The sequence below is a fragment of the Phyllopteryx taeniolatus genome, chromosome 4 (genome assembly GCF_024500385.1).
Source record: "Phyllopteryx taeniolatus isolate TA_2022b chromosome 4, UOR_Ptae_1.2, whole genome shotgun sequence".
Classification (NCBI taxonomy): Eukaryota; Metazoa; Chordata; class Actinopteri; order Syngnathiformes; family Syngnathidae; genus Phyllopteryx; species Phyllopteryx taeniolatus.
Genome location: NC_084505.1, coordinates 24,073,589 through 24,085,170, shown reverse-complemented (window position 1 = coordinate 24,085,170; position 11,582 = coordinate 24,073,589). Strand labels below are relative to the sequence as shown.

Here is an 11,582-nt window from a genome sequence, read left to right as displayed (position 1 = left end):
TTTTTGTCCTCGCTGTCAATCAAATGGAAGTCACGTGGTGTATCATGTGACCCGCCCAGCACGAGAGGAGGGAGGAGGAGGAGGAGGAGGAAAGAAGATGGAAGGGAACCGAGACGAGGCTGAGAAATGTATCAACATCGCGTCAAAAGCCATCGAGGTTGGGGACAAGGAGAAGGCGCTGAAGTTCCTCCACAAAGCGGAGAAGCTCTTCCCGACAGGGAGAGCCAAAGGTAAGGCGTTGTTTCCGGCTAGCCTCACCGGGGACAGCCAAGCCGGCCAGTGCGATAGACACACGGAATGTATTATATAACCCATTTACATACGTTGCAGACATTTTATTACCACAACGCCACGTTTGAAACATAGTGTGGTTAAAAAAAATAAATAAAAAATGTCGCCAAGAAGTGAAGGTTTGTCAAAGCTACCCGCAATCTTGTACGCTAATAAACTAAGCTGTGCTTCTCGTTAGCTCAACATAAAGTGAGCGTCGTTCACAACTATCGTGGATACTGTTTACATGTTCACATTTTCTCTCAAAACGACAAGCCCAAAATGTGTTTATTTGGCGTAGTTGTGCGCGTTAGCAGCATCTTAGCTAACTGCAAAGCGTCACTGCTGACAGTGCTGTGACGTCATCAGCATGCTGCCAGTGTCAAGTTTCGTTAAACTGGCTGATATACATGACTGGCTTTACCTGAAAGTTTTCCAACTAAGACATTTTTCTCTTGAGGACATTTCGTTTGGTCTCATTATGTGCAATACAAATAATGACTGTTTGCAAAAAGTTTTTTTTTTTTTAACAAAAATGGTATTTACCAAAGTTTTACCAAAGGTGAAGCCAACATTCTCTTTTTTCACAATTTAGTTTCACTCTCAAAAGCCTTCCAACTTATGAAACATACAAATACTTTTAATCTTTCTTGCATAATTGAATATCTTATGTGAAAAGCCCTAGGCAATTTTATTTTATATATATTTTTTATTCATTTTGTTTCTTTTCTTTTGAATGTACCCGTCCCCAGAGTTTTTATGTCACTAGGTTTTATGGAAGGAGGGGGCTTGTAAATATAAGACTAATTGTTTTTCAGTGCATTTAAAAAATATAATACTGTGTTTTACGCCACCGTTAAGTCCATTATATCAATTTATTCTCTGTACCGCTTAGCCTCCTGACAGGTCACAAGGTGTGCTGGAGTCTATCCCAGCTGACTTCGGGTGAGAGGCGGGGTACAGTTTTTATTTATTTATTTTTTTTAAACAAACTTAATGGAGATCCCGGTAAAGCTAGCTGCCTGATGTAAAATACACGGAAGTTCAGCACCGGCTGAAAATTGCATGTACAAAACACAGACATAATAAATATAAAAGCAGCCCTCACTGGAGAAGGTGACCGTAGCACAGTGACAGATTTAATGGGAGAAAGTTGATGCAACGCAGCGTGAAGCTAGAGCGGCTAGGTGGCCAGCAGGCTAAGTAGCAGCAGGCTAGCTGGAAAGGCAGCAGCTTGGTCCGGTCCGTGAGGATTTATGGCACCGACGAGTGCGAAGCGGGCCCGGAATTCTACCTGTGGCCAAGGTACGGCAAGGGATCCTTGTTAAAGTCAGCCCTTTTAAACTAAAAAGAAAAACTTTTCAGTACGGCGACGCCTATAAATAGACACCTATAAATAAAATGAAATATATTATTTTATCAAATGTTTTTATTTATTTTTTTTAAAAATCACAGTCTTGTTGGAAGCGCTAACCAGGAACGGGAGTTCTGCGGCTAAAGGTGCACATCGGAGGCGGCAAGCGCACAATGCGGAAGACAGTGGCGCACAGGCGGCGGGGGAACGTGCAGAGTCCAGGGGAGCAGGATCGTCCAAGGTGTTCACACAAGAGCAGGTGGAAGGCGTCCAAAGGTGAGAGTGCTGGCTTAAAATGTGACGGCGACACTTGTTAATGTTCATCTTTGGACATTCATCCATCCATTTTCTGTAGCGCTTGTCCTCATTATGGTCGTGGGTGAGCTGGAAACTATTCCCTGACTTTGGGCGAGAGAGGCAGCGTGTGCTCTGGACTGGTCTCCAGTCGATCACAGCGCACGTTTAGACAAACAAGCATTCACTTTCACATCTATGGAGAATTTTGTCTTGCATGTTTTGGAACGTGTGAGGTACCCATAGTACCTGGAGAAACTTGGACAAGGAGGAGATTTTTTTTCTATTTGTCTGAGGCCCTGTACTCTCTGTACAGCTGCTGCCATAGTAACCACTTGTGCTTGGTTCATGAGGGGAAGGGGAAGTTCACTCTTTGGTGTCGGGAAGAACCCAGGGAACCAAGGCAGGCTCTAATTTTGCACCACAATTACCAGAATGCCTTCATTACCCTTGGGAATGCTGCATAGTGCTGAAATTGCTTCTTCATCCTCCTTGTCTCTCAGCTTGAATACTAGAATGGCATTCAGTAAGGCCGAACCATATCAAAGATGATTCTTAAACCTCTGTCACACAGAGATCTTGCTAAATTGCCGCATCGGAGCTGTAACAGAAGAGCGGGCATTTATCCACCTGAGCCTTTCACACAGTAACCAGCAAAGTCGGAATATGTCCACAACAGGGTGGGCTTTCGCAGAGTGACATTGTATATCGCATAATTAGATGGCCTCATGTCATTGCTTTCATCAAACGGACAGGAGAATTGAGTGGCAGGTGTTAAAGTGTCAGGTGTGAGCTGTGGAGTTTTCTGTATGAATATGCTTATTATATGTTTCTTTTGTTTAATAAAGTGATTAAAAGTATGTCGGATGGCTGCCTCTGAACGTGACCACTTATGGGGGCATTACAGTAAATTTGAACTAGGGGTGTTAGGCTGTATTCAATTAGCTAACGATGTTTGTTATCTTGTCGGCGATCATAGATGTGCCGTTGTGAAAGCCAGTTCTGCTTTGCGGTAAACATGTTACACTTGATTTTTTCCCAAGTGTGAAATGATCCTAAACTCTGGACATTCTCATTGTCATTTATGGACTACTTCCTTCTCGCTCTTCTGTCGCAAAAGGCGTGGTGCGTGCATCTGCAGTAGCATAAGTCCGTGTGGAAAAGTGATCTATCTGATGCTTCAAAGCAGTCAATTTGAGTCATGCTTTTTGTAATGGAATTATTCAATTAATCGTGTTAGCCCTATTGGGGCTTATGAGAGACGTCCTTCAAAACATTTCTTGAAAATGTATCCAAAATGTTTGAACCCCTGTATTAACATACCTGGGAACTGTTTTAAATTGTGGGGAGGAAAAGACAAAGCATGTATCCTTTACTGCTTGCCCATGTTTTTTTGTTTTCCCCCTGTCAGAATAAAGCGCTGTAAAGACTACTATGAAGTGCTCGGTGTAAACAAAGAAGCCAGTGAGGATGAGCTGAAGAAGGCGTACAGGAAACTGGCCCTCAAGTTTCACCCGGACAAGAACCACGGTCCTGGAGCAACAGACGCTTTCAAAAGTATGTCTCCTTCAGTCGTATGCCGTTCAAATAATGTGGTCTAAAATCAATAGAATCTCCGTGTCGCCCGCCAGAGATCGGTAACGCGTACGCGGTGCTGAGCAACCCGACCAAACGGCGGCAGTATGATCTCACGGGAGGCGAAGAGCCGAGCGCACCGGGTCACGCGCATGGCGGTGGCAACGGCTTTGACTTCCACAGAGGGTTCGAGGCGGACATCACTCCTGAAGACCTCTTCAACATGTTCTTTGGAGGAGGCTTCCCCTCCTGTGAGTTACTTTTAGGCAAATAACGTGGCTTAACACAAAATGGAGAAAGAATCTGGAAAAAAAAATGTTGCCATTAAATTTTTTTTAATGATCACAAATTGCCATTTTAATTTATTTTTTTAAAATTTTGACTTATAAAATAGAAAACATACTAAATATGTAAATTTATAACAAATGAATGATAACTAGATGCACAATTATTAAAAAAAAAAAAGTTCATTAAAAAAATGCCAAATACCATCTAGGTAGTATGATAAAAATTTACCAATACCTAAAGAAAACAAATCTGTCGAGGGACTGTAATTGTTTTTTATTCTTCCTTCCATCTCTCAGCAAGCGCACAGTCGTTCACCAACGGCAGGACGAGTTACAGCCATCACGGCGATTACCGACAGGAGAGGACTGACGAAAGAGGAGACGTACGTGCCGTGGTGTCGTGAGACGACATTGCTGCGGTGTCCTCAGTGTGCGTGTTGTTAAAGCCGTGTTTCTCTCCAGGGTGGTTTCTCCATGTTTATTCAGCTGATGCCCATCGTGGTCCTGATCTTGGTGTCAATACTGAGCCAGATGATGGTTTCTCCACCTCCCTACAGCCTCTACTCTCGACCGTAAGCGCTACATCCCTCTCCTGAAATCCTCTACATATTTGTGTGTAATCTACAATGAACCTATGGGATACATTCCAGAACCACCCGCGATATGTGAGAATTCACCGGAATAGACTGGTTCTCAAACATTTTACACCAAGTACCACTCTAAAAAAAAACATAGCTCTCCAATTACCACCATAATGACAAATATTAAAATAAGGGAGTAAATAATAAATAAAATAATAAGTCATTTTAAATAATCCATTTAAAATGTATTGCACATAATTTAGAGCATGCAACAAAAGAAAATTAAACGGCTTACATTTAAACACCAAAATGTTCAACCATATACTTTCATCCAACAAATGTTTGCTAGCTTCACGAAGACATATAATATCAGAGGGGAACGCAACGCCATAGAAGGGCTACCAGAAATTACCATTGATGTCATGGTAATTATAACTCCACGGATTCTCTCCAGGTCCACGGGTCAGACGGTGAAGCGGCAAACGGAAAACCTCCACGTGGATTACTACGTCACCAGAGACTTCAAGTCGGAGTACAAGGCGGCGGCGCTGCAGCAGATCGAGAAAAACGTAGAGGAAGACTACGTGTCAAATGTCAGGAATAACTGCTGGAAGGAGAGACAGACAAGTAAGAGGACATATCATGCCATACTGTATGCCAATGAATAGGAGTATGAATACAAATCATTGAATAAGTTGGCATTCCATTAAATAGAAAATACTTAACTAAAAATGTCATTAATTTAACATTCCATTAAATAAAAAACTATTCACTCAATGAAAGTCAATTTAATTGAATAAAAAAATAACTAAAAATGCAATCAATAGATTAAAAATGTCGTTAAATGAATAAACATTTTGTTAAATTGGAGATAATTCTATTAAATAAATGTTCTTGTAGAGATTAACATTCCCTCTGAGAATAGTAACAATGCCAATAAATAAGACATTTCATTAAATAGTTGATCAAACTAAAATACAAATCGCTCAACATTCATTAAATATACAAACATCTACCGCAATTTCTCGTGTATAATGCGCACCCCCAAAGTTGAGCTAAGAATTCTGGAAAACCCTTCTACCCATGTATAATGCATTTTTACAATGCATGATTTTCCTTCAACCCATATGATCAAAACATGAAGTATTATCTGTATTTTGTTAGTTTTTTAAAATAATTATTCTGAAGTTAAGCACTTTATTTGAACACACAATATTCTTTTTATTTACTTGCTCTTATTTTGAAATTCACAGCCCTATTTTTATTTTGTAAATGAGAAAACACACATATGTGCTCATATGCTCACGTTTTCTTGCCCAGGCAGAATTTGTAAGATGTGTACAATTCTTTTAAGAAAACATGAAGACATTATTATACAGAAGACATTATTATACAGTATTTCATCTAAATATGAAATAAAAAAAAAATCCTAATAAATGATTTCACCTCTGCCCCAGAAACGGACCTGCTGTACGCTGCCAAGGTGTACCGGGACGACCGCATGCGCAAGAAGGCCGAGCATATGACCATGGACAACTGCAAAGAGATGGACAGACTAAATAACCTCTTTCGAGGTGGATGACTTGCTTAGACACTGTTAGATGTTATAATGTATATGAATAGATGTGTGTATGTTCAGGTTTTTTTTTTTTAAAGGAGAGTATTTACACTAGGAGCAACACAAAGAAAATCTCTACTGAAAATATCTCATACTTTGTGCACCTCACTGTGACATCCTCAACAAACTCGACATTCTGGAAAAAGATGACTCCATTACTTTAGGTTCTTCTGCTGTTTCCCTAAAATCAAGAAAGATTCAACAACAACAACAAAAAGTTAATAGTGAGCACATCCACTTCCCTGTTAATGTCACCAATCAGCTTTGTGAGCACATCCACTTCCCTGTTAATGTCACCAATCAGCTTCCAGCATGAAATAAATATCCATGTGGAAAAAGGATGGCAATGTCACGAGTTAAGAATGAAGAACAGTGGACTCACTTTGGCACATGCATTCATACTAGATGTACATGTTAATTTTCTTTTTTTTGTTAATGTTGGACATTTATGCAGTTATTTAAGTAACTATAGAAGAAAGTGATTTTCTTCCACGCTCGCTTATCAATGAAATAAAGTAATATTATTAATAACTGGAGGTATTTGTCTTGATATAGGTAGATAACTGGATGTATTGTGTTAAAAAAAAAATGATAATAATACAGGGTCTACTTATCTTTACCCTAATAGCATAGTTGACCAAGTCTTATTTAGATGTTTTTGGAAAACAAGAAAAAAACCAAATCAACAAACAAGAAGAGTCCACAGGCTTCAATTCAGTCTACGTGGCTTACCATGACATGGTTGACTGAATCTCAACAGACGACGACAAAAAAAAAAAAAAAAAGCAAGCACATTGGTTTTTTTCATTGATATTGGGACAGGAAATTAAAAATGACTTGTGCAATTATGCGCTTGGGATAATATTAATATTAAAGATATTAAGATTTTAGACATTTAATCATGTAACAAGGATAATAAACTACTAATCTTATGATTGAATCAAGGTGGGGAGAAGTCGCTTTCTTTATTTCCGTTTAGCTGGCTACAAAAGCCCGTTCAGGTGAAAAACTGGCCCTATTTTTCATTTCTATTTTGTTTTCTGCCATAACGAGGTAGAAAACATGGGTGACTAACTGCATTCAGTGTATTATTTTGCTTTATTAAGGTTACATACCCAGACAATGACAGATTAAGACATTGTTGTTTTCATTTTTGGGAAATTGCTGACACTTGGGAAGTCGGGGTCCCGTCCCGCCTTCCTCGTCCAACACCATAAATTAAGAAGTAAAAAAGTAGCTTTGGTGTATAAAAAAAAAAAACACTTTTCCCCCAGTTTTTGTTTGATGGTGTGCCGTGAGTTTGTTCTAACCTAAACTATGTGCTTTGGCTCAGTAAATTGTGGTAAACACTTCCTGAAACAAAATGCTAAACACGTCACAAAAAGTAACAGCTTCGGCATGTTCTCATTGGCTTATTCTGACGGTGCGATCACCAACACTCGGAAATCGGAATGTTTTCAACCTTCGATCAGGAATGGGATTGGAACACCGCTCAGTTTTCGTCGGAAATCCAACAACCTCCGCATGTACTTAAGACGCAGACAAATACAACGTCATACAAAATACTAACAGTAACGGAACGCTTTGTGGCGGTATGTTTGTAATGTTCCTGATTTCGTACAACGCAGCATAGATCACGTGACTGGCTTAAACCCGGAAATGAATGCCCTGGTGAGAAAATGAAAACACAGTAAAAGAATGCCGTCAAGACGACGCGTACTGCAATAACTGTCTGTCTATTATCGGCTCTTCTTTGTATCTAGCGGGCCATGCTAACGATAAGACATGTTGTTTTCGTCCTGGTCGTATGTTTGGCGTGCGTGTCCTGCTGTGGACAGAAAGCGGAGACTCCCGACTGGCGATTGACTCTGAAAACGATCCGCAATGGCATCCACAAGATCGACACGTACCTCAACGCGGCTCTCGACTTGTTCGGCGGCGACGACGGCTTGTGTCGTTACAAGTGTAGTGACGGTAAGCACATTTTAGTTTAATTTATTATGCTTTACATTGTTTAGTGACGCTGCTACTTGGTCTCGGTGCTCACTTTGAATAGAAGTTCACATACTTGGGTAAAAATTAATCACAATAATAATAATACTCGGGTAAAAGTAGAAGTACACATTCAATTCCTTTACTTAAGTCAAACAGAATGGGGGAAAAAAAACTAAAAGTATATAATTAAACATATATTTTTACTGCCAATTCTATAGAATACCCGTTTTGACAATTTAGCACCAGTGGCAGTTTTTTTTGTCATCTGCAATATGTGGGGCCGCACAGCAGCTAATGATAACGACTGACAAAATACATCTTAGTACTGTTTTTTTTTTTTTTTCCAGATTAAACAATTTTGCAGCGCCAGAATCTGGTGTTTTTTCTTTTTCTTTTTAGGTAGGGACAAGACAACAAATCCACCATGAATTGCTTTTGGAGGCGACATGAAAATATTCTCTTGAATAAGGCCACTGATAGGGAGTATCTTGTTTCTCCACATCTGTTGCCATCGTCGATAATTCTCCCTCGTTAACATTCGTCCACGCAGCAGTCCTTGTTTTTTTCTGCCATATAAGTACCTAAGATCTCAATCAATCAATCAATCAATCAATATCTCAACTGCAGTTGACTTTAGCTCTCTCTATTTCCTAAACTTTATTTATGAAACCAAAAACAACAGCTGAAACAACAAAATATATAATTGATAAAGAAATGAATTCATAAATGAATAAACATTGATTTATAACAGAAAAAAATGTACCTCTCTAAAAACAATCTTGCAGCGCCTCTGCTGTGTCTTGTGACCAAACCGTCACAGTACTTATGTATTTAAGTCTTTTTTCCATTCTTTCGTCATCCACGGAGGTTGAAAAAAACCCGTCACGAGCCTATTTTGATAAAGTATGAAATTACAAATAAGCTCTTTTCAAATGTCGGGAGTAAAAGTAAAAAGTCATCAGGAAAACAAGTGCTCAAGTAAAGTACACATACCTGATGCATTTTGTTATTCATGTAAGGGGTTTTCAGTATAAAAGTAAACTAAACTAAATACTAGCATTTAAAATATCTCTGTTGCACCTTGAGTGGCACACGCTGCTGATGTGTTCATCAGGCTCAAGTAGATAACAGCGGTAACCTTTGCTCTCCTCTCTCAGGTTACAAGCCGGTGCCTCGACCCGAATACAAGCCGCCGCCGCCCAACGGATGTGGGACGCCGCTCTTTGGATTCCAGGTAACGCCACTTGACTTTGCACCCCATTCCGTGTCAGTGCTGTTTAACTGCAGTTAAATAATGTTGGATTTCGTAGGCAGCGTGAAATGAGCTCCTGATACTACCAGAAGGTGAAAAATTGTGAGGTCAAGCCGCTATATGCGGAATGTCACATGACCAATGCGGACTCACGGAATTGCTTACTTCCTGTGTATGATACGCTAACGAGCATAACTCGGTTTGATGAAATGATTTGTTTGAAGCTGAACTTGCTAGAATTATGTTTAGCTGCGTAAAAGGGCTTCTCTTACTGGCTCCAAAGCCGGAAAATTGGCAGGTTGACTCATCAATGTCGTTTAAAAACAAAACAACAAAAACGCCGGCAGCGTGAAAGTGCCTTGTGTTTCCAGTTCGACATCGGCATCCCGTCCATGACCAAATGCTGCAACCAGCACGACCGCTGCTACGACACATGCGGCCGCGACAAGCATGACTGCGACGAGCAGTTCCAGGACTGTCTGGAGACCATCTGCAGGAACGTGCAACGTACCCTGGGATTGGCCCACAGTGTCCAAGGTAAGAGAGAAGCATACAGTGGAGTGGCACTATGCTAATCACTCTCAAGAGTTTCACTTCTTGGCGCAAATGAAGTAAAAGGGAGTGTGCAACTTCGCAGCACAGGTGTTGTTGATTCATTCCGAAGTGCGGCGGTGCCTTGACTTGCTAGTTTAATTCGTTCGGAGACCAAGCTCGTAACTCAAAACACTCGGCTCTCAAATCATCTTTCTCTATTGAAATGAATGCACATGCCCTTTAATCCGTTCCAGCCCCACAAAAAATGCCAATGTGACGTGTTTACTAATAAGAAAAATAACACTGTAGTCTATATTTTTGCCCAAATAGTTATAGTGGTGAATTTATTTTTACACTTTTATGAAAATCAAGAATGTTAAAAATAAAGATTATTAAAGTTACAACTGAGTTTTTAATCAATTATATTAACATTGGTTAATTTGTTTTTACACCTAAACAACAACAATGTTAATTTCAATAATTATTCATTCAATAATTTATTATTTTATTTACATTTTACGATGAACAGCAGTTCACTTATTTTTACACTTGCAAGACCGTTAAGCGTGTTCAAAATTAGTGGTTGAACGTTTTGTTTTTAACATTTCTGACTGACAGCGCTTTTCATACTTGTATTATAAACTAGCAATTGGCTATTTCAATGTTTTACGATCAACAGTGATTCACTTATTTTTACACAAGTGACAATTAAATAGGTTAGAAATTGAGCATCGTTAAAATTGTTTTAATTTTTATTTTGGGTAATTTTTATTCATGGTGGTTATTTCTTTTTGGACATGTACGACGATCAAGAATGTAAAAAAAAAAAATAAATAAAAATAATTTTTTAATGTTTTTCCGAAGTACGATTAACAGCGATTAGCTGCTTTTAGCACTTCTATGACAATTGAGAATGTTCATAATTAGTGATTTATGATTGTTTTACGATTAAGAGAACTTTCTTTCCTCTTAAAACGGTGGAGAATGTTAGTTATCCACTGTGTTAGCGGACGTGTCCAGAAGACGGTGCAACGGAGCTTTTATTTGATGTGATTACTGTTTAAAGTGTTATAATGGCTCCTCAGTACCGTAAAATACAATATTGACTTAAAGAAGCTAAAACGAAGCGCATGCATTTTTGTACACTCAGTTGCTCCTTTTGTGTCTTTTTTTGCTCAGCGTGCGAGTCGGCGGTGACGCTGCTGTTCGACACAGTGATGCACTTGGGGTGCAAACCGTACTTGGACAGCCAGCGGGAGTCGTGTGTGTGTCAGTACGAGGTGAAGAAGGAGCTGTGACCAAGTGTGTGCATGGACTCTTGAATTCTCAGGGATCGAGCTGCTGCTGCTTTTCAGACACCGGACTATAAATACCCACTTTTGACTGATATTATGTAAATAATTTGAAATGCATTCAATTATTTATGTGTGTTGTGCAATGGGTTAGTCCACTACTGGGTTTTTTGCCCTGTGGCACCATGGTGCCTCTAACAAGTCGGTCTTGGTACTACGACAGATATTAATGTGTGGTGTGTTGTGGTGTGTTGGTCATCTGGAGTCGTCACACTGCAAGAGTAGTAAGCACACATTTGCCCTTTTTTGCTTGTTTGTTTTTTTCTTACCCTCGTCGCACATTTTAAAAATAGTTAAAGATAAAAATCACTGTGCTCTGTACCTACATGAAAATGTCATTAAAATGAAGATAATTTATTATTAATAACCTCTGTGTTAGTTGTCTTGAATTTGATAGCTGTTTTTTGTTTAGAGGTGAGTTGGAATGCCCGTTTACTCTGCCAGGAGAAAGTGACAAGAGTTTTACACAC

The 11,582-nt window shown here is 39.5% G+C and overlaps 2 protein-coding genes and 1 long non-coding RNA gene across 4 annotated transcripts; 2 read left to right on the top strand and 1 right to left on the bottom strand.

Moving 5' to 3' along the window:
* Positions 1-46: 46 nt before the first annotated feature.
* dnajb14 (DnaJ heat shock protein family (Hsp40) member B14) lies at positions 47-6,510 on the top strand. Its single transcript, XM_061770793.1, has 8 exons — positions 47-230; positions 1,726-1,900; positions 3,330-3,475; positions 3,550-3,744; positions 4,078-4,163; positions 4,243-4,352; positions 4,816-4,988; positions 5,819-6,510. The coding sequence occupies exons 1-8, from the start codon at positions 98-100 to the stop codon at positions 5,941-5,943; spliced, it is 1,143 nt and encodes a 380-aa protein (XP_061626777.1). The 5' UTR covers positions 47-97; the 3' UTR covers positions 5,944-6,510.
* LOC133476860 (uncharacterized) lies at positions 4,034-6,209 on the bottom strand. The gene is made up of 2 exons (XR_009788168.1): positions 6,075-6,209; positions 4,034-5,897 (listed from the first exon to the last, which is right to left on the bottom strand). It is a non-coding gene; the product is annotated as an uncharacterized LOC133476860 (long non-coding RNA).
* An 852-nt stretch (positions 6,511-7,362) lies between the features above and the next one.
* On the top strand, positions 7,363-11,479 carry pla2g12a (phospholipase A2, group XIIA). Of its 2 annotated transcripts, XM_061770797.1 has the most exons (6): positions 7,363-7,505; positions 7,608-7,650; positions 7,818-7,953; positions 9,132-9,208; positions 9,598-9,763; positions 10,940-11,479. In XM_061770797.1, exons 1-6 carry the CDS (start codon positions 7,378-7,380, stop codon positions 11,056-11,058), a joined length of 669 nt encoding a protein of 222 aa, XP_061626781.1. In that variant the 5' UTR covers positions 7,363-7,377; the 3' UTR covers positions 11,059-11,479. The 2 variants fall into 2 exon arrangements, with proteins under 2 accessions (XP_061626781.1, XP_061626782.1); XM_061770798.1 differs by lacking the exons at positions 7,363-7,505; positions 7,608-7,650 and having other exon boundaries at positions 7,657-7,953.
* The last annotated feature ends 103 nt before the right edge of the window (positions 11,480-11,582 follow it).